General features: G+C 44.8%; 1 protein-coding gene across 4 annotated transcripts in view; it reads right to left on the bottom strand.

The window, feature by feature from the left end:
* Rapgef4 (Rap guanine nucleotide exchange factor 4) overlaps positions 1–23,509 on the bottom strand; it is a 284,557-nt gene that overhangs the window by 212,963 nt on the left and 48,085 nt on the right. For 3 of the 4 annotated variants that reach the window (XM_028885722.2, XM_028885723.2, XM_028885724.2), the window contains exon 4: positions 12,746–12,892. In XM_028885722.2, coding sequence (XP_028741555.1) covers positions 12,746–12,892 — 147 coding nt within the window. Of the gene's footprint in view, positions 1–5,473; positions 6,102–12,745; positions 12,893–23,509 lie in introns of those variants that run through there. The other variant, XM_037204872.1, reaches the window with a different exon arrangement.

Raw genomic sequence — 23,509 nt, 5'->3', positions numbered from 1 at the left:
GTGATATCTATCAGCAAAGATTACTGCTGGTCTTCCAAGAACTTGGCCATTATCTCAAAATTTTCTTTCTGAGACCCTAAAGATACTTTGTCCACAGACAGCAGGAAACAGTTTGGAGAATATGATTTCCACATTCCCACGGGGGTGTGGTTTTTGGTTATTTGGTGGGTTATGGATGTTTGTTATCTTTTATGAGAATATAGTATATTGATATATATTTAAAGTTATTTTTGTTACAGTGTATATATGTTTCTACTCGTATTTAAAGGATTTTTGTATATTGATAAAAATTTAAGGTTATTTTTGTTACAACATATTGTATATATGTTTCTTCTATTCTTGTTTAGGGTATTGTACCTATATAGTTTATTTAAAAATGTAAGGTAAAATTCTAGTTTTTGAAAGCTGTTATTATAAACTATATAGGGCAATCAAGAAATATAGGTCAATAGTAATTTATAGCAATCAAATTTGTAGCTATGTTAGGTATGTTTTCTAGGTTAAATAGATATATTTTAGATAGATGGTCTTCAAATACTTAAAAGACCTATAGAATATGGCATTTAAAATATTCTGTTAAAGATTTTCATGACAATGAGACACATCTGCTCCTAGAAACACCAATTTACTTCAGAGAAGATGATAGGCATTGAAGAAACTCCTTATGGAGTTTCCTTTCATTGTGGCAAGGTTAGCCACTGGGCAAAGAAACTGTTCTTGCCTTTGACTGCTGGCAATGTGCTGTGCAGACTGGACATACAGGACACACAGGAAAAAGACTGTTGAACTTTGCCAAAACAAAATAGGGCAGTCCTTCAAAATTCCTGCTTCACAGAAAAGTCTGCCAAATATTCTGCAGGACACAGAGTAAAGTAACTGACTAACTTTGTCAAAACAAGGCAGGACAGTCTAAATTCCTGCTTCATAGAAAAGTCTGCCAGATACTCTAGGCCTGTAAGCTGAAGATGGATGCCCCAGTGTTGCAGAGGAACTTTGGGTAACTGTCCAGGCAGCCAAATGTCTCTGTTGTTATATAATATTACATCCTTCTGGGTCTTTGATGGAGTTGAAGACTGAATAGTTATAGTTGTAGTCTTCCTGCAGTTATGATAGAAAGCAAATTAGGTGAAAATTTTTGGATTCAGTAATATAGGATAGATAATGCATTATTTTCTCTGAATATGCTAACTACAAATGGACAGAATATTGTGAATGTAATCCTTACTTGATAATTGTTATTGTATATAGTCTTACTGTGTTTAAATTAAAACCCTTTCATTTTTATTTAGAAAAAAAAGGAAACGTTATGGAATATTATTTTAAGGTGTGTTACTTTTGTTTATGTTGCATTTGTTTAACTCTCTGAAGCTGTGTTACTGTGCCTGTCTAAAATACCTGATGTCTAATAAAAAGCTAAATGGCCAATAGCAAGGCAGGAGAGAGAGATAGGTGGGGCTGGCAGGCAGAGGGAATATATAGAAAGAAAAATCTGAAAGGAAAGGAAAAAGAAGTAGGCAGAGAAGGAGGAGGACTCCAGTGGCCAGGCACCCAGCTACACAGCAAGCCATGGAGTAAGAGTAAGATTTACAGAAATAAGAGAACAGGAAAAGCCCAGAGGCCAGAGGTAGAAGGGATAATTAAAGTTTAGAAAAGCTGGCAAGAAACAAGCCACGCTAAGTCCGGGCATTTATAATTAAGAACAAGCCCCCATGTGTGCATTTATTTGGGAGCTGGGTGGCAGGCCCCACAAAAGAGTAAAAGAGCAAAAATAAACAGCAACACCCATGCCTTCCTCCTGGAGCCTTATTAACTCTAAGACGGAGATCTCTGATGATACTCCACTCCCAGGACCTCAGCCTAAAGGAACTCTCCTATCTCTAACATACTTACTAAAACTCAGAGGAGAAAAAAACTTAGAACATTTGATCGTAAATACAATTGAGAGCTTTGAGACAATGGAAGGTTTTTCAACTTCATTCAAGTACCACTACTAACTACACAGACACCACGTGACTCTCCAAATCGCCTGTGAACAGAAGGAAGATGGTAAGTTTCAAAACAACATTTTAAAAACCACAGGAGAGCTAGGTTTACAGAGAATTTAATAGATTTTAAATGAATTTCCATAAAATGTTATGAAGAGTGATTTATTTGCCAATAAAAAGTGTGTTAATTATTAGCAAGCACAAATGTCTCGATCAAGCAAAGCATCTATATGAATTGCTGAATAAGTTTTACTGTATGTATGAATGGCATGAGAGAAAAGAGACAACAGGGCCCCTAAAGAGATAAATAAGAAAGCCTGGCCCCTCTAACAGCCAAAGAAAGATTTTTTTCAATAGTAATCCATACACTCTCACACACGCACATACACACACACACACACACACACACACACACACATACACACACATGCACACACACTCACACATACACACACACACACTCACATACACACATATGTATTGTAGTCATGCCGGCCAAGGTAGATGTAAGAGCTATGCTAAAATGTTTTTGGTGACAGAATGACAGTCATTGAAAATAAACACAATTAGGCCAGAAGATAGCTCCGTTGCAGAGCACATAATGAAGAAAAGGAACATAATCATATTTATGAAAAATCAGAAGTGTGCACACTTTTCAAATCAGTATTGTTTTTCCAGAAATGTTTCCAAAAGAAGTAATTCTCAAGCTATAGACCGGGGACAGCTGAAGGCTCCCAGTATTCTCAGGAGACACATACATCCCCAACTCTACAATAACGTCAGACATGGCTTACCTCCCTTTCCTCTCTCACAGGGTACTACGGAGTTCCCTGGGGTCTCTGATGTCATCCAGCATAGGCCTCACTGTGCTGACAGCCAAGTGAGCGCAAGCTCATAAGTGGGGTGAACTCAGAGTGATTTTTCACCTTTTTTCACATGTTCAATAACTGTAGTACATGGGCACCTGTCATTCATGAATAGCCCCCAAGTCTCACTCAAGTACTGACCACCACTGTTATTTAAGTGTGGCTTAAACCTGGTTTGTGAAATAGGAAAATATCAATAGGAATCTAACACAGTAATAGAGGACATTTGCAGAGCCTGAGCCCCGGGCAGGGACACCAGCCAGGTGCACTCGGAAATGAGCAGAGAGGCATAATGGACTGGCAAATCCCTCTGTGCAAAGATAAGGCTGCGTGGAGACCCACAGAGGGCACGTTCAGAGGCCACAGGGTTGGGCCCACCTTCTCCAGAGTTTCAGATTTCTTTAGTCTACATCAGGCACAGGCCTGGGAATTTTTTTTTTTTAAGCTTCCCTGATGATTCCAATGTGGAACCAGAAAGATACCAAGAATTCTTCATCTCTGCCAAATAATATATTTTGATAGACTCCATCCCATTACCTTCCAGTTTATCCTCTCCATCCATATCATCTGTGGTTCTGCTTTCTTTCATTTGCAAACCAAAGGGGAGGAAACACTCAAATTCTGGACAGATGACACACATAAGTAATAGACTGGCCTCAGCCCTGACCTCCCCAAGTCAGTGCCCAGAATGGAAGAGGAGAGATGTCTATTTCACAATGCGGGTCCCAGGAGACTGAAGACCCCTGCAGAAACTCAGCCAGCAGTGCTGGGTTAAGTCAAGAGCAGATGAGCATTGCAGGCCAGACCACTAGATCACGTGGACGGCCTTGGAAGGTCTATGGTACATTTACTGGTTTGGGCTGGACTGCCCTAAACATCGAGGTCAGGGAGGTCAAGCTGGGGGAGACTTCCTGAACTCAGAGGCCGGTTTCCTGCAGTCTTCCTGGATGTCAGAAGAGTTCTCTGCCCAGGTACCCCAAGCCTGCTGTGGAATCTGGATCCAGCGAGCAAGATCACCACATGACCCAGGGTTTTCTACACATAAGGAGCTTAACAAACCTTCTAGTCCTCCCCACAAGTTAATTCTGGAAGGCTCAACCTCTTCACATTGACTAGCAAGGACTGCTTTTGCCTGAGGGACCATTAAATCTCAGAGTAGATTTAGCCAGACAATGGCTGAACTCACACAGAAAACAAAAGCTAGTGTTTGGAAAGACAGCACATGACCCCTCCGCGAGGTCCCTGAGAGGCCTGGTGACTCTGCAGAGAAGGAGAACCCCAAAGCGCAGAGACACAATCTCAGAGGAAGGAACCTGCCCTCTCCCTGGGGACAAGATAGCCTCCAACGCCGCCAGTCATTTGGCGAACTGGTCCCAGTGCTTGCGGGAGGCTGAGAAACTGCCTCCTTAGCCGCACAAGAATTCCCAGGCCGAGCCTTCTCAGTACGAAATGGGACCCTGGGCAGAAATCACTCTCCTGCGCTCCTCTGTGACCTTCTGCAGACTTTCTCTGAGTACTTTTTCATTTGCCTCATTCAGTTCATCTTGTGTTGATGTCCTTGACTGTCTGTCTGTCTGTCTGTCTTTACAATAGGATAAACCTTGGACAGACAGCTGGAATGGATTCTGCAACTCCACGTGGTGGGAACCAAGTATGTTTGTTCAGGTGCTACAGTCCCTTCTTAGAAGGGAGTTGAATAGCTGTTTAGAAGGGCACGCTGTCCAGGGGTGAGCTGGGTGAGTGGGGTGGGCCACAGGGAGGTCCTCTCAGGAGACAGGCTACGAAGGGTATCAACAACATGGAGACAGACTGCAGTGAGGGAGCATTTCAAAATGGTTAGCATAACCCTGCAAGACCCTAGTAGAGTCGAACATTGTCAAAATGAACATCTGCATGAGCCTAAGCCAGGCTGGGTGACTGCTGGTTGGTTACGGCACCCTGCCAACTGACCTGCAGAGCAGCATCTGGGCATGCCTGGCACCTGCCAGCTAAGCCTTGATCTGTTCAGATCCCCTGAGAAACTTCTGAGGAACAGTGGGGTCACAGCATGGGAGCTGGTTGGACTTCTCCTCATCAATAATGGAACAGAATTCCTATAAACACTAAGGATTTCAAATAATCTGAGAGCTACCAGCAGAATACCTACCGAGCATCCAGAGAACAAAATACCACCAGCCTCAATCTGTTTCCCTACCCAGGTTTGTTTTTAATATAAGCCATTCAAATACATCACAAGATAAACACACACACACACACACACACACACACACACACACACACACAACCCTATACACACACACATATATATATATTTAATATTGATGCACTCAATGTAATTCTGCCTACTTATGAACTGTAGCCTCAAGAAGTGTATTAAAAATCACAAGACCATCAGAAAAAAAAAAAAGATGAACCACCACTCACCCCATCCCCTAACCCAGACACCAACAAAGATGAAATAAAATTATGGTTGTGCCTTGGTACATGTTTAGGTCTGATAGAACATAATCAGAAAAGCTGGAAACATTCTGAAGCATAATTCCTCCAGCCAAATAAAAGCCGTGACATATAATATTTCCCCAATCTCCCACCCTTCACTAAAGAATCAAAGACCCTTCTGACCTTGTAGAGCATGCGTCCGTTGCTGGAAGTTCTCAGACATCCAGTGAGTAGGCAGCCTTTATCTGAACAGCAGAGTGTACCTTCATCACCAACAGGTCCCTATTCAAATCCTGTGGAGAGCCTCTGAGTCCTCAGGGAGAGAGCGGTGCTGAGTGACGGCGCTCCAGGAAAGCTTGGCCAGTCACAGGTAGCAAAAGACTTCCTTTTTTTTTTTTTTAAACTCTAGTTCCCTCCTGACCCCTTCACTCCTTTCCTCTCTGAATTTGAGTCACTCCTGTCACTCCTTGGAGACACTTGAGGACTGAGGAGCGAGACCTTTGTGCTGGCATCAGGTCCAAGTCATTGGAGCAGGCTTCCGCTTGGGTTAAAAGAATCAGAGCTGTGAGGAGAGAGACAAGGGAACCAGCCAACAGGATGTGTGTGGCTGGAGTTCCTGGCATGAAGTCTTGGCTTTCATGTTTATTTTTGGATGTATTTTTCTTGGGCCTTTGATGCAAATTTCTGGCCTGGGAAGTAACCCTACAGTAGAAAATCCCAAGTTGCTAAGAGTCAGCACAGGCCTCTGCCCCAGGAGAAGCAGGATCCTCTGCCCCAGAAGAAGCAGGGTCCTCTCCCCCAGAAGAAGCAGGGTCCTCTCCCCCAGGAGAAGCAGGGTCCCCTGGCCCAGGAGAAGCAGAGTCCTCTGCCCAAGTTGACGCAGGATTCTCTGCTCCCTGCCTCCAGTGCTACCTAGGATGAAGTTGTGGATCCAGGGACAGGCTACCTCCTAGGCCCTTGACAACCATCTGAAATGCTGGTCCACCAACTACTCACTAATGCAAAGGTAAAATAAACTGGTGCGAACATGCTGAATGGAATCACAAAACCTACCCGGCTGACTCCTGACATCTGTGTTCTCAGAGACTGTGTTTTTGGTATCTGGCTTTCATTTTTGTGACAGTTGCAGACAGCTAGGGGCATTGAGCTGATTCGGGCAGGAGCACATGCCTCCTGAAGGCACTGTTACCGTATGGCTTCTAACAGGTGTCAGCAAAGACCAGCCTGCTGTCATGTCAACAATTCCTGTTCTCACAGTGGCTCCGGAGATTATTAATGGGAAATCACCTTGTCCACTATGAATGCAAAGGAGTCAGTGAGGAAACGTAGCTAAAAAGTTGTTCACGATTGCCAACATATCTGGTAGAATCTTCTAGACAAAATGCCACTCTGAAAATCGGAATAGAGAGACACAAATACCTTTCTTCAATAGCATTCATGGCTCTGAGAAATATCCCTGTTACAGACTGATTTCCTAAGACAGAAACATGTTCTTCTATTTATTTATTTTTTATACTGCTTTTCTTTTCTTTTTTCTTTTTTTTAAGGTTTATTTATTTATTATGTATACAGAAGAGGGTGCCGATCTCATTACAGATGGTTGTGAGCCACTATGTGGTTGCTGGAAATTGAACTCAGGACCTCTGGAAGAGCAGTCAGTGCTCTTAACCTCTGAGCCATCTCTCCAGGACCCTTATTTTTATTTATTTAAATTTTGTTTTGTTTTTTCGAAATAGGGTTTTTCTGTATAGCCCAGGCTGGCCTGGAACTCAGAGATCCACCTGCCTCTGTCTCCTGAGTGCTGGGATTCAAGGCGTGCTCCCACACCCAGATCTACTTATTATTTTTACCATTTAAATTATATATCTCATAAGACATGAAATAGTGTTTCGGATATTCCTGAAGCTACAGACATATTTGGGGGGCAAGGGGATAAACCCTGCCAATCACCACATCCCAGAAATGATCCTCTGGCTGAAATAAAGTCATGATAGTAAGCAACAAGTGTGCAAGTAACAATTATGCTAAATGGCTACTTCCATTAAGAAGGCTCAATTTATAATTTTAAAAGACCACTTTGATTTTTTTTTTATTTTTTTATTTTTTTTTTTTATTTTTACTTTTTTTTTTTTTTTTTTTTTTTTTTTTTTTTGGTTTTTCGAGACAGGGTTTCTCTGTGTAGCTTTGTGCCTTTCCTGGGACTCACTTGGTAGCCCAGGCTGGCCTCGAACTCACAGAGATCCACCTGCCTCTGCCTCCCGAGTACTGGGATTAAAGGTGTGCGCCACCACTGCCCGGCAACCACTTTTATTTTTAAATGCTATAATTTCATTAGCATCTTTAAATTTTCAAAAATGTATTTATAAATCTGTATTATTTGAAAATGCTCAAATATGATTCACAGCAGAAGAAAAATGTTCCAGAATAATGTTTGTGCAACCAAAAGGCTGGTGACAGTGGTGGACTGCTAGATCCGCTGTCCACAGCTGTCCTTCCTGCATCTGCCCAGAAGGCCCCTCTCATCCACTTCTCTGAGCGCTCTGTACTCACTCCCTGTTTGGTAGAGATCTCAAGACGAGCTCCAAAGCATTATCATGGGAATACAATGTTAAATCGAGAGAGAGAAATGAGGTAACAGCTCACCACCAGCAGGCTGCTAAACCAGCGGTTCTCAACCTGTGGGTCGTGACCTCTTTGGGGTCAAACCACCCTTTCACAGGGGTCCTCTAAGCCATCAGAAAACACAGATATCTATAATTTATAACAGTAGTAAAATTACAGTTACAAGTAGCAATGAAATAACCTTCTGGTTGGGGGTCCTCACAACATGAGGAACTGGATTAGGGGGTTGTAGCATTGGAAAGGTTGAGACCCACTGTTCTCATCAGAAACTCTCAGGCTGTCAGCACTACGAGATCATAGAACTGGATAATAAATCAGTTTTATATTTATTCCACCATCCATCATAAATACCTATAATCTTGGATCAACTATTAATGATGGGTTTAAATTCCCAGACCTCCACTTAACTGCTTTGCCATTTAGCTTCCTTACAGAGCCTAAAAATGCCACTGGTGTCAAGGAGTTTAAATTATAAATTATAGTTGTCTCAAGAACTAAAAACGGCTGCCCGTGACTTTCAAATTAATTTTCTCCTGGATGAAATTCAGAAATTTCCCTGTCTCTAATCACTCCAATTCCCCACCCCTTTTTGTCTGTCTTTCCCTTCTGAGATATCACTGGAAACTCAGATGTTTTAGACCCTGGCTAACGTGTCAGAGGCATGAGAAAAGGGAGCATTAATGACCCACGCGGAGTAAATTTCCCAAAATTCTCTTCGGCTAAGAAATCGTGAATGACTTTCCAATGGACCAACCCGGCATCCTCTAAGCAAACCATAAACTGGAAACTAAAACACAGGAGGAAAGGGGAAGAGATCGGTTTTCCTTAGGAAGATATAAGAAGGGACAAGGAGCGTTCAAACTTTTGCCTTGGTTAGATACTGGGAAATGTTTCTAGTCACATCACGACAAATTTTAAAATATCCCAGAGCTGCCTCTTTGATTCAGAGCATACGAGACCACAAGAAGCCAGGAGCCCTTGCAATGGAATTAAGCAGGATTTCAAAGCCTCCCATGAGCCCTGAGAGTGTATATCTGCAGATGCCTGGGGAGCCCACCTTCCACCTGGGCAGGGGAGGGACTTCCCTAACTCTCTGCTCAAATCCCAGGAGTGAGATACCAGAGTCTTCATGCAGCTGCTCACACAGTCACTCAGGCTGTGCCAGCTGCAGATGACTAAGAGCCACAGTTCCTACAACCCCTCTGAGGGGAGTTAACAGCTAATATAAGCACCCCAAGCTAAATATAAGGTTTCCCGCCATAAAATAGACCACCCCTGTGGCATCCCCCCAAATGACCAGACGGGAGGGGATGAACGTGCAAATTGAGAGCCAGACTGAGCTGCGCTCACTGTGAAGATCTGGAATGTCGGACCTCACCTCAGCTCTGTGCTCTGGACCTGGTGGATGCCTTCTCTGAGGCTCACGAGTCAACAACACTCCCACCTGCATCCTCCCTCGTGTGTTTTCTAACAGGTCCAACTTGGGTTTCAGCATGATGCTGGGTTTTAATTTTGCTAACAGAGCCGCTTAGCAGTACCACGGCTGGCTGGCTGGCTGAATTACAAGTCATATTATTTGACATAATCAAGAAAAAAGTGTTTGATTATCAAACGTTTTGCTTACAGTGCGTGCTATATGATATACGCCACGGGTATAGCCCGATATTCAGAGAATAGAAGCAAAATTTAATGACAATGACGTGTCGTATTCTGAAATTGCATTGCTGACGTCTTTGCCATCTCCTCCAGATAGCGAAGTAGCAGCCCTTACTCTGAGAACAGAATCCTGCCAGTCTGGTTCACTGGTGCCTGACACACGGGAGCTGCTTAGCATTTGTTGAATAAATAAGCCTTACAGTAAGCATCATTTAAGCTTTCCTGAGAAGCTACTCCAGACTTGTACAATTTCCTGGGATTATATGCACCGTGTATGCACATGGGTGCCCTTTAATAAAGCCTTGATGAACAGACTGCTACAAGAGAGGCTTATTGAATTTTCACTTCAAATGGTTTAAGCACTGACTGAGCACCTCACTCGCACCCCGAGCTTAGCTACATGAACAGGCAACTGGAAAGAAGCATCCGACTGTGTCCTCTGGGTACGAGTTTCCAGTCTCCGACCTGTAAATGAAGTCGGGATAAAAACATCCCCTCCTTTCAGTGCTAAAGGGCTTTCTGGATCTTGTCCCCATCACATTTAAGTCACTGACTAGAGAGATCAGAAGTCAGGCTCTCAAGCTACAGGTGATGCGTGGTCCACAGAGCTAAAAACACAAGGAAAGCTTTGGGGCAGCCAGAGGCAGCCACGACAGCCCTCAGGGTTAGTTTCCTCATTTAACAATGGGAATCAGCCTTGAGGTATGTAGATGTAAGCTACCCAAGAGACAGAAGCATCACCAACAGTATACAGCCATTATGAGCCTCCTGCTGTATTCAGCAGCAGCCACTCCCCACTTTCTGGGACTTGACTGGATTAACTTTTGACCCTAGCATCTAGTTACAGAAAACGTGGGTCGAGGCATCAATGGAGACAGCTTGAGAAACAGTCTGACAAATTTGGGGTGAGAGAAAACTGGCCAGGTCTTTTACAGAAGTTGAGGATAAGCAGAGACAGGAACACAAAGGGGAAGAAAAGAGGGGGAGGAGGAGAGAGAGAGACACGGAGAAAGCTATCAGAGCAAGCTCTAATAGTGCAATCAAATAGAACACGATTTGGTTTTATTTCCACCTGAACCTGGTTTAAAAAAAAAAACAGCGGGGTGTGGCACGCTTTAATCCAGCACTGGAGCAGAGGCAGGCGATCTCTGTGAGTTCGAGCAGCCTGGCTACCAAGTGATTCAGAAAGCACAAAGCTACACAGAAACCCTGTCTCAAAAAAAAAAAAAAAAAAAAAAAAAAAAGCCGGTGTGCACGCTTAATCCCAGCACTCGGAGCAGAGCAGCGATCTCTGTGATTCGACAGCTGGATACAAGTGAGTTCCAGGAGAGCGCAAAGCTACACAAGAAAACCTTCTCGAAAAAAAACAAAAACAAAAACAAAAACAAAAACAAAAAAAAAAAAAAAAATCTATAAAACATGTTTTTGGCATAACTGTGGAAACATGAAGTATACACTGCTTATTAGATATCAGGATACTACTATACATTCTATATGCACATAATGACATTATGGATTGTAGCAGGACGCTAATTTCCTTGAGTTACATATTGAAACGTCAGGATGGAACATCATGATGTCCGGGAACATTAAAGAGACTCAGAAGAGAAGCAAGATCAAGCAAATTCAGCTGCATGTTAACTGCTGGGCTACGTAGCCGGTAGCAAAGGTTCATCGCATTATTATTATTTTGTCTGAAGAACGGTCTTGCAGACTGTTTTAATGTCCGTAGGCAGTGATTTCTCAGGAACTTCCCTCACAGCACTGCAGGCCCCTAACTGAAATAAGTGGTTTTTTTTTTTTTTTTGTATTTCCCCAAGCTCCCCTATCAGGCTGATACATGACTGACAACAGAGTGACTACTGCAGCCCACGCTACCTGTAGGAACGGCTGCTTTCTTTCTTAAGTCACTTTCCCAAATTCCCCATTACAAAAACGACTTGCTTATTTGCCTCGAACCTGGCCCCTTCTGATTGACAATATCTTTGCCCACACACCTCACACAAACTGACTTTCACTTTTCCTTCCTAAAAAAAAAAAAAAAACCGAGCTTTGTCTCTGAACTTTACAGAGCAGTTGGAGCTCTTTAAAATTTTCTAAGAGAAACATTTCAAACAAGCAACCCCACAATTTATTCATGGCCGCCAAGAATAAAAGTACCAGGCTTCACCAGTGAGGCCTTCCAAAGCTTTGCATGACTTTCAAGGCTGGGCATCATGGCTCATTCACCTGCAGGCTAGCTCCATCAATGCATCAGTCATTTGTTTGGCTCTGGAGGAAACTATTTGATTACACAAAATTCTTCTTTAGATCAAGTTTGAAATCTTAGCCAAACCGGGACAAGTGGTGAGGCCTGCCAGCTCGAGGGGTTGACTCCTAGACATACTGAGCCCGAGACAAAGACAAGGAGCCACCCCAGGTTAGAATCCAAAGCCAAAGGAGCTGAAAAGGAATGAGAGCATAAAAGATGCAAGGCTCGGCCAGGCCTTTATGAGTGCTCTCTCCACCATGACTGCCTCGAAGATGATGTATTCCTCACACTTCCCGTAAATGAGCTCTGTGCCCTGAGGGATGCTGGGAAGCATCGGTAAATGCAAAAGGCAACAGGACCAGCGGCATCCATCCACTGCTGTGCCACCTATGCATTTTGAAGTTGGCAAGTCACCAGACATCTTTACGCCGCCCCCCCCCCCCCCCCGTTTTCCATACCTTATTATAGAGCACATCATTTTTAAAAGCATTTAAATGAACCAGATGTTAACCCCATTCATTCCACTTTCTCCGGGAATGTGTCAATAATGATTTTTAAAATGCAAAAGAAAATGTCAAAGTATTTTGTTCCCTGGTTAAGAATACATCTGTGGAATAGGAAAGAGAAAATTCATAAAACACTCTATGGTCATTCAAGAAATAATTATAAGGTATGTCAAACCACAGAAAATCGAGCAAGCACTAAATTAGCAACAAAAAAAAAAAGATGTCTTATGTCAAAATGCCTTTTTCACTCACTCATTTTAAAAACAAGTTTTGAAAATTAAATTCCATCCACCAGCTCAGAACAGCACACATTAAGGCTTGACTGTTTCGCCATTATCCACACTCTCTCTCTCTCTCTCTCTCTCTCTCTCTCTCTCTCTCTGGCAACTACATTCACTGACAGGGCGCCTTGGAGCTCACCTCCCATAGTGCCTTGAAGTCTTCCTGCTCAATGCGGAGGAGCTCACTGCTCTCTCTGGTAACGATGGTCGCATGGCGGGGTGTGTTGTCCAGTATGGACTCTCCAAAGGCTGTCCCAATTCCCAGGGTGCAGATGGTCACCGCATCCTGAAAACGCCCCCACCAAAAAAAAAAAACAGTCATTAGAAAATTAAAGATACAGCGGGTGAGATACTTGCTTCTTCTTTAAATTGATGTGTAATTTGTGTAAAATAAATGCCCAGTTTCACTGTGTGGTTCAACATATTTCAGCAAACATAGACACTGATATAAATGATATCCAATCAAGACTTAGAACTTTTCTTTCACTCCTAAAGATTCTCTGTATCCCTGATCCAGTCAAGACCTTTCCATCGGAGGAAATCACTGCCCTGATTTCCATCCTCGGAAGGATGCTTTGCCTGTTAGGGAACTTTCCGTAGAAAGAGACAGGCAGTAGGGTCTAATCTGTGTCTGGCTTCCTTTGCTCCACGTAACAGCTTTGAGTAGCCCACGTTCCCACGAGAACGGTGGGTGTTTTTCCTCTTGTAGGTGAGTAGTTTTGCGTTCCATGGCCATGCTACCATTTGCTCATCCATTCTCATCCTGGGACCACTAAGATGTTTCTAGTTTGTGGATACTGTGAATACTGCTAACGACAATAATCTGATCTAACTACTAGTTGCTTTAAGAAAAGAAGAAATGTTTTACTGAAAGGGGACTAGGTCCTTTTGGAGAGAAGGAATGATCACAATGTTTAGGAAGTTGGAACAGGACTGCTACTGTCCCTGGAAAACTGAAGGTCCCATTGGTGAGCTCCCAGAGGCCTCAGTTCAGGAAGCAAAGAGACAGCCAGGTTCTAAGTCTTTCCGACTAGAGATGTCATGCTGCCTCCTGCAGGCGGAACAGAGGAAAAACAGCACCAGAGAAAGCACTGTGGAGCTGTTTATAAAACGTCCTGAGTCCGTGCTCAAGAAAGTTCTGAAGAAATTGTAAAAACTAATTCCTCTCTACACACAACATTGGCAAGAACATTCATATTTAAATCTAACTACTTTCAAACAATGCAAATAGCCGCCTCAAGACGACGTGGAGATGAATTCTGCAGGCGTTATAAGCTATGGAGACACACAAGGGTGATCCTCCAAGTTCGGAGGCTCCCTTCTCCTTTCCTGCATCTAGTACACAATCATCAGCAAATATTATTAAGATCCAGTTAGTGACTCTGCAATCACATTACCAGGACAAATGCGCACAAGAATCCAGCCATGCTAAATTGCTTCTGCAAAGATATTACCCCCTAAAATTATGTTCAGGAAAATAAAAATCAATAATATTTCAGAAAAGGGAAAAAAGATCTGGGGCAAAATTTAAGAACAGCCACTGATATATTCCCCAGAAGAACATCTGTAAACTAAAACTAATCCATTCAAAAAGCACACCCAGAACTATTGATATTCGGGAAGTTGGCGAGTAACTTTCAGATTCTGGTAGAAACGTGAGATGGCTTGTGACAAATTACAGGCTTCCACAAATTCCCTAAAATAAAGGGATCCCTGGAGGCTCCCACTGGACTATTGTATTCTTCTATTACTTTACTTCAGGACCAATTTTTTTCCCCTAATACATGCTTTCCAGTGTGGGGACTTGTTTGTTTATTTGTTTTATTTTTCAAGACAGGATTTCTCTGTGTAATCCTAGTTGTCCTAGAATTCTGTCTGTAGACCAGGCTGGCCTCGAACTCAGGGATCCACCTGCCTCTGCCTCCCAAGTGCTGGGATTAAAAGTGTGTGCCACCACCGCCCGGCTAGTGGTGATGAGAAAGACCCATCATGAGCGCTGCAGCAAGAGGGTTGTGGAGACTTCAGTTACATAGGAACTAGCCGGGGCGTACAGATGAGTCAGGCTTCTTTACCTCCCTTCCTGACACAGGTTCGCTGTCACCGAAGCATACACAAATATGGGCTGTGGAACTCAACACGACCTGTCTTTATGGGAGACAATGGCTCTTGTAATAAAGACACAAGTGGAATGCTTGCTTTCTCCCGGAGCTTTCGATTTACCCAGGCTTAGTCATATTCCAAACCTCCGTTGTGGTGGTATGTTACCCTCACTGCTTGGAACAGTCCACTGGAGAGTGATGTACACTGTAACAGGTACCCAGTCACAGTCTGATTCCAAGGAGCCACACTGTCACCGGAAGTGACTGGTGATCAGCCCTTCCTACATCTCCTTCTTTGTGTTTGATCCAGTCAAATTTAAGGACAGAGTCACAAATGACAACAGCCAGTGGTATAGCACTTGCCTAGGACTCATGAGGACCTGGATTTGATCCAACATGTCAGTCAAACTACACACACATTCTCACCTTGAAATTCAGGCTAGAAAACCTCTCCGCATTGTTTGCAGCTTCAGACTTCAATTTCATCAGGTTCAGAATGGTTTTTAGGACAAATTTACTTAGGAATTGGAATGGATATGGGAGGTATTGGTTAGGCACCAGGATATTGAGCACCAGGAGATTGAAGGGTGAGAAACCATTTGTCTGTTCTAAAGGCTAACCGATATCATTGCAATCCTTGGGTGCCTCATCTTGTTGATGTTGGAATCTGGGCTTCCTATCGTCTCAGGAAAAAAATTATCAAATAAAATCACATCCAAACATACTCCTAAGCATCAGGATTAATATGTTGCTGTGAACACAGGTTGAAAGGTAAGGTAAATGTGAGTAATTGTAGAAGATCCTGTGTCCACACTACAATCTCACTATACCCCACAGCTCAGAATTCAAAGCCTTGACCCCTGTAGATACCTCTGCCTGTTACAAAACATGTCTGTTTCTACACGCAACATGAGATTTCTTTAAAGCTGACACATAGGCTGCAAGACTACTCACATGGGCCAAGCTTATCTCTCAGGGACCATTCAGGAGAGTGTTTATGACTTCTGCTTGTCTGTGGATTGCTCACTGACACAGAAAATGAAGACAACAATCAGCACCAGCCAGAGAGACTGGAAACACTGAATAAATGTCCTGTTCTGCATTAGCTTTGAGGACCTTTCAAATAAGAAGTAAAGATTCAAGAATGTAAGTACCTTCCTGAGATGAAGGTGGGTTTAGGCAAGGCTGCTGGAGCCCTACCAGGTTACCCACCTGTTGTGGGCTATTTGTACACTGTGTGAAGATATAGTGCTGTGATTGGTTTAATAAGGAGCTAAATGGCCAATAGCTAGGCAGGACTTCTGAGCAGAGAGAGGAAACTCAAGATGAATCTAGGCACGAGAGGAGATGCCAATGAGACACGGAGGGAATCAGACACACAGAATAAAAGAAAGGTAAAAAGCCATGAGGCAAAACGCAGATGAATAGAAATGGGTTAATTTACGTTATAAGAGGTAGTGGGATGAGCCTACGCTAAGGCTGAGCTTCCATAATCAATAGTAAGTCTCCTTGTCGTTAATTGGGAGCTGACTGGTGGGACAGAGCAAGACTCGTTATACCTGCCCACTTCCCAGACCACTGTAGCTTTCTGCGCAGATCCAGACACTCATGCAAGGTTCTACCTGGAGCATCTTCACCAGCTGGAGAACAGTGCTGGACCGGCGCCATGAAGGAACATCCTACAAAGAGGTAGGACAGTGGGAGACACCGGCAGCTTCCTTGCCCTTCTCTTGAGTGAGCCCAGCTTCCCCCAGGGGAAACCTACTGATCTACTTTAAAAAGGTTTTCTTAATTATCATATTTTGTGTATATGGGTCTTTTACCTCCATGTATATTTGTGCACCATCAGTGTGCAGTGTCCTTGGAGGCCAGGAGATGGTGCAGGATCCCCCTGAGGTTAGGGGATCTGCAGACATGTGGGTGGAATGTTGTGCCATGACTGGACACGGTTTTGACTGTGATATCTCTTCCGCCCCTCAAAACTGAGATTATGTTGTTTAAACAATGCATGACTCAAAACAAATGCTTAGTTACCCGTGAATGTTCCTATTGACAGTAGAGGTTGAGCGAAATGCTTGGGATTAGATTTCCTATTTTTTAAGATTTTGGAATATTTGCATTATATATATATTATATATAATTATATATGTATGTGTGTATATATGCATATATGAATGAGAGGGGACTTCATTCTGAACACAACACCACTTCTGTAACATACTTCCTTACGCACAATCTGAAAACAACTTTATGCAATATTCCAAGTAGTCCGTGCATACACTGAGCTGTGTTTTGTGTGTGCATGTGTGCACACATGTACATGGGAATGCGCAGGAGCACACGTGGAGGACAGAGGCAGGGTCTTTTGAGACAGGGTCTCTCACTGAGCTCAGCACTCGCCGATTGGCTAGGCTGGCTGGCTAGCAAGCTCTAGGGACCCGCCTGTCTCCACCTCTCCCAGCCCCTGTCACAGCAGGGTTACAGAGGCATGTGACCCAGCCGGCTTTGTCACATGAGTACTGGAGATCTGAACACGGGTCCTGGTGCTTCTGTGGCAGGCACTTTATCGAGCGAGCCATCATTCCATCCCCTGAACTGTGTTTGAACTACCGTCATGCGGGATCAGATAGAGAATGTTCCTTCCCTAGCACTCAAAAAGTTTGAGAATTTGAAACATTTAGGATTTTGAGGTTAGGGGTACTATAATCCTGCACCATCACGACTATTATCATTGCTTCATAAGCCAGACAAACTCAGACTCAAAGATGTTCAGTAATTTGTCCAAAACAGGCCAGTTATGGGAAGAACTGAGACCAGGAACCAGTCAGTCTCTTAGCTATGGACAGCCTCTTTCTACTGATCCTTGGAAAAACATACCGACATGCCACTTGACAACACAGGCGATCCGTAGCCCACAGTTCTCTGGAAGTCACTCTGGGGAGAGTTCCAAGTCAGCCTGTGTGTAGGTCCAGCTCCCAGCTGGGCCTGCTTCCTGACTCCCTGTCTCAGGGTTATCAATGCTGTCATGAAATACTATAACCAAGATCAGCTAGGGGAGGAAAGGGTTGATTTCACTCACAGTTCCAGGTAAGAGCTCATCATCCAAAGCAGTGAGGGCAGGAACTCAGTCAGGACAGGAACCTGGGGGCAGGAGCTGATGCAGAGGCCATGGAGGGGTGCTGCTTACTGGCTTGCTCAGCCTGCTTTCTTATAGAACCCAGAACCATGAGCGCAGGGGTGTCCCCACCATAGTGAGCTAGGCCCTCCCTCGTCAATCACTAATTAATAAAATGCCTTACACGCTTGCCTACAGTCCAATCTTATGGAAGTATTTTCTCAGTTAGGATTCCTCCTCTCAGGTGACTGCAGCCTGTGTCAAGCTGACATAAAATTATTCGCATGTACCTCAGTCTGTGCGTCCCCGTTCCTAAGCCTGCCTGGGCCTTCGCCGCCCAAATCTGCAGCTACCTCAGCTGCTGGCACTAAGCCAAGAGATGTCAGCAAGCCCAAGGTGACAGGTACCAAGCACCAGGCAAAGGAGGTCCACATGGAGGCACAAAGCTGGTACAGAGGAGGCCTGGGCCATCGTAGGCCTAGGTGACACAGCCTGCATGGCTTTGGGCAAAATGTCGCCCGAGTCCTCGGTGAAGTGGTCACGATCCCTTTAATAAGATTAATAGCAGAATACATGTTTTTAAGCGTTTATTTATTTGGGGGACAGCTGCCAGGACACACACACCATAGCATGCAGGTGGGGCTCAGGGTGACAACGTGTGGGAGCTGGTTCTCTTTCTACCCTGTGGGCTTCAGGACTCGAACTCGGGCAGTCAAGTTTGGCAGCAATCCCCTTTGCCGGCTGAGCCATCTTGGCAGAATTAAGTAGAAACAAACAACACAAAGGGAACTCTAATTCCTAACTCAGCCACATTGCCACACATGTATAGGCTTTCCACCCTTCTAAAAAGCCAATTATATTTTTGCTATTATTTAAACAACAGAGACTCTCTCTAGTCATGTTGTATTAAGCTTCAGCTAATGACGGCTTTCAACACTGAAATTCCAAGTTTCTCTGTCCCCCCCAGTCTGGATGTCAAGTGGTTTGAATGATCTGCAAAACACTTGAGCTCTCTGGGGGGCTTGGATTCAAAGGAACCCTTCTGACAATCCCTGCCGTAAATCAAAGAATCCTTTTGTACTGCGTCTAATCACCCCTAATTTATCTGCTTTGTGCATCTGCGTTATGGAAAACTCCCATCTTAAAGCAGGCGTTCCCACTAGAACCATTTCACGTGTGTTTCATGCATACAGTATGAAAACAGGGGAGGGGCTAGGAAGGCCAGGGTTACACACCACAGGCAGTTAGGGGCGCCGTCCAAGCTGGGAAACTTGGGGCCCCGCAGACTGTTTATAAGCATCCGTTGAAACCCAGCTTACACAGATGTTCTGGGGGAGTCAGAGTCATTTAATCGATTCAATAGGTGTGAGCGCTGTCAGTGGTAAACACATGAAGGTTTGTTTTTTAATTATTCTGTAATTTCGAAGAGTTATCAGATCTTAGGCCTGGTGTGGTAGCTCGTGCTTCTCAGCCCAGCAGTTAGTTGAGAGGGAGAGGAGGTGGATCTCTGAGAGTCTGAGGTCAGTCTGGTCGTCTAAATATTCAGTTCCAGACTAGCCAGGGCTGTATAGTGAGCCCTGGATGAAAAAACAAACAAAAACAACCGTCATCCCTCCCCCAAAAAGTTATGGGGTCTTTTAGTTAGTCAGACTTCATTCATTTCCATATTAGTGAGCCAAGAATTAACAATCTCACTTGGGTTGGATTATCTTTAAGTGTGTAGATAGACTAAATTCTTACAAAGCAAATGTTTTACAATGTTCTTTTTCAGCCTATAGGAGATACTTCCCATTCAGTTTCAAAGCTCTTGCATTTAGCTCATGAGCTTGAATTTGCTCCTGGAATTTATTGAGTCCTCTAAGCACCTTTAAGTCATAAAATTGAATGGAACCCAATTTCAGAGTCTGTCAAGGCATCCAACTGTACGCGTGTCAAAAGGATTTACTGCCAAGCAGGAAGGTAAAATACTTCTAAGTCCAATGTGTTTTTTGGCAAACAGCAACAGCCAGGCCTGTTCCTTTTAGAGCATGTCCCTGGAATCAGCTTCTCGGACAGCTGAGGGACATCACACAAGCTGGATCGGGTTGGCTTGCAGAGCATGAACTGGCGTGGGCATTTCTAACCAATGAGGAGGCCATGCACACTGAGCAGAGAGCCTACCCGACCGACTGGTACTGTTACCCAAACAAAGAATACATAGTAACAAAACTGTGTAGGATGAGTTGTGCAGAATGCTAAGGCAATTAAAAAAAAATCTGCTCCTAACAATCCACGCAGCCACAGCCAGAGCAGACAGGAGTCAGCGATGACAAGCAACCACTGCCTGCTTGGCACCGTTCACATTCCCCGGGCTTCGTGAACCTGTTCAGAAATGTGCCTGACAAATGTCTCCCCCAAATGTTGACGTCACTGAAAACAAAAACAAGGTGAAGGGACCAGAGGATGAGTGAAGACCCGGGAGTGGGGGTAGGGTGGGGGATGGTGAATAGCTGTACTTCAAATCTGATAAACAAAAATGCGACTCGTAAAAGCATCTTTGCTGTGAAGGCAAAGGCAGGAACGACTACAGGTCCACTAGTCGACCTTAGAGAGAAGAACAGTGAGAGGCTTTTTTTCTAAAGCCAGAGTAAAATTCGCCAGATAATGGCGCAATGACAGATGAGGGGGTGGGATGTAGTGAAGGCCAAGGCCAAGTGCAGCCCTGATCTTCTGCTCTGGTGAAATGGCTAAAAATTAAACGTCTGCAGTTTCAAAATACTGAGCTGCATTACTGCTTTCCGTGTTCTAACAGTGCCCTCTTGTGACCAATGTTAGCATTGCAGGCCTGGCAGCCCGCCGCTCTCCCTTCTAGGCAACCGACTTTGTATTAAAAAGTCACCGGAAAGCACCCAACTTTATACTAAGTGCTTTATATGCATGGGCTCACTATTGTACTAAGTGCTTTATATACATAGGCTCACTATTGTACTAAGTGCTTTATATACATAGGCTCACTATTGTACTAAATGCTTTATATACATAGGCTCACTATTGTACTAAGTGCTTTATATACACGGGCTCCCTAAGGCAGGACCTATTGGCTTCAGTTTACAGGTGTCTAACTGCGCATACTCACACCCGACCAAGTGCCACGAGGAGACCTCAGGGACCTCAGAATTTAGCTGCTGGGTTCGTAGCAAATAAAGACAAGAGTGAGATAAGTGTCCTTTACAGAGAAGCAAGGCCTTAATGACATCCTAATCCACCATTACCTAGTTTTGAAACTTGAAATTCTGTCAGCAGTCTTTAGGAATTGGTATGATTGGAAATTTGTCATACTTTGGATGTTTCTAGATTAGTTTAAAAGTCACTTAGATTTAGATCTTTGTTATACCATAAAGTCTCTTCACCTATAAATCTGCAGGAAAAAATAAGACCTCTCACCTTCACACTACACACACACACACACACACACACACACACACACACACACACACACGCTGGGTGCTTTTGTCTGATGTAATGAGGTTTATAAGCCTATTTCAGGTTTATTAATATTTCTTGTTTATAACATGTTATCCTGATCACTTCCAGCCCCAATCCACTAACGTATTAATGAAAAAGCACACCCTTCTAGTTCACTCAAGCGGGACTATCCAGCCTAGGTAAGCAGCCCCGGAAGTACATGAGGTTCCGGGGCTTGGTTTTGGTGGTGGGCTCCGCAGGCCTGTGTGTCCTGGGAAGGATGTTCCTGGAGGCACAGACAGGCATCACCGGGGGGCTGGAGAGACGAGTCCTCCACAAGATTCTCGTCGCCAAGGAGAAATCCTCCTGAACACGTGAGCCGTGTTGGGACTCCGTTAGACACAGATGCTGTCTGTGGGCATGTCCCCTTACTGTTGGCCAAAGTGTCAGAAGACAGCAGAAGCAATCAAGGCAGGGAGGCTGTCTGAGACGCTAGGAGGCACGCCTCTGACACAGCACACTGCAGTGAGCCTGGGTTTTGTTCGATGCTGTAGAGGAATAAACGCGGTCTACGCAGAGGTGGGCATGAGGGTTTGCAGGTCTCTGCAAGGCTCCTCCGCACAGGGCGAACAGCAGCAGCTCTGCAGTTCCCAGAATTCTTAGGGCAAACGTGGCTTCAAGGTAGAAATACGAAAAAGGGGAGCAAGAGCATCAGCTCCCCAGGGAGCTCTCTGGGTGGTGGCTCATGTCCCTGCCATCCCATCGGGGCTTTCTCTCTCCACCCAGGTTACCCTGAATGGGCTGGGGGAAGGCCGCTGCCCAGAGGCAAGGCTGCAGAAGCAGGGTGTGGCAGGGAAAGGAAGAATGTAACTGGATGAGTATGGAGCTGTGTGGCTCTCCACAGGGTTTTGTGTCATTTGGAGACAGAGTGAGGTGGTCGCCAGTGGTTCCTACCTCTCCCTCCCCGGCTGCACCCCACCCGCACCCAGGTGGGACGGAGCCTGTGGTCGGAGGTAAGCCATCCCGTGGCCTGAGGTCCAGTGGTCTGTCTTCAATCCTCCCCACATAACGAAGGGCCCGAAGCTGACAGACCCACTGGTTTCCTGAGTGTTTCCACACTTTTCTACAGTGTGGGATCAGTATGGAGTTCTTTACGAGATCTCAAAGAAAGGGCACAGAGATGACAGGAATCCCAGTGACCTCCAGCTCTTCAGCTTCCCACTCTGTCATCCTAAGGAGACCATGCTTTCTCTGTGGCCACGCACGACACAGCACACGAGTCAACCCATGAGTGGGTGCAACCCAGTGTTGGGGACGGGCCTTGTAAACAAAGGGGTTCCTACCATTTGTGAGGGGGAACACCACCAAGGAAAAGGAGTCCAGCCTTTCTCTCCGTCCCCCTTTGCCTAGGTCCCAGAGGTCAAACTGGCTTCCCCGGGCTTGCTTAACAAGCATTTTAACCTGGTGAGTCATCTTGCCACCCAGAAATAAACGTCAAAGAAAGTAAATTACTCTTCCCAAAGTAGGTAGGCCTTATCCCAATCCGTCCTCCTTAAAAACAAATCCGATTCCTTGGGGGTTTCCCACAGAAGAAAGAAGTCGGTTTTCAGCCTCCATCAATTCTTACCTCCCCCTCCCCTCAACTTCACCTCACCCCCACCCCGGACAGCTGCCCTAGGAGGTCAGGTCTGCCAAGCCCTGTGAACCTGGGAGCCAGTTCCTCAAAGTCAATCACTCTGTGTCTCTTGTCTCCCTCCCATCTCCCCCCCCCCCCCCCCCCCCCGTGGCTACTAGGCAGGGGACCAGTGCCCACCACACAGCCAGCCCCGGTAGATCGGGCTCCCCCCACCCAACACTTCTTCTTTCCGGGGAGCCTAGGGGAAGGGGGGCCAGCCATCCTGCCCACTCTCTTCAACTTCTGCCTGGCTCACAGCTGGGACCTTGAGCTGCCTGAGAGCCTGGGCCCCATCTGTCTCTGGCTACATCCGAGAACAGGTAGAATCCTCTCATGTTACATGTAGAAACAGACATGTTTCGCAACAGGCAGAGGTATCTACAGGGGTCAAGGCTTTGAATTCTGACCTGTGGGGTATAGTGAAATTGTAGTGTGGACACAGGATCTTCTACAATTACACACACACACACACACACACACACACACACACACACACAATTAATTAATTAATGTTTTTTAAAAAGAATGGTTGGCCACAAGTCCCTACAAAATGTAAATCTCAGGGGCTGG

The sequence above is a fragment of the Peromyscus leucopus genome, chromosome 4 (assembly GCF_004664715.2).
Source record: "Peromyscus leucopus breed LL Stock chromosome 4, UCI_PerLeu_2.1, whole genome shotgun sequence".
Lineage (NCBI taxonomy): Eukaryota > Metazoa > Chordata > Mammalia > Rodentia > Cricetidae > Peromyscus > Peromyscus leucopus.
The sequence above is the reverse complement of the archived record's forward strand: the minus strand, read 5'-3'. Positions and strand labels throughout refer to the sequence as shown.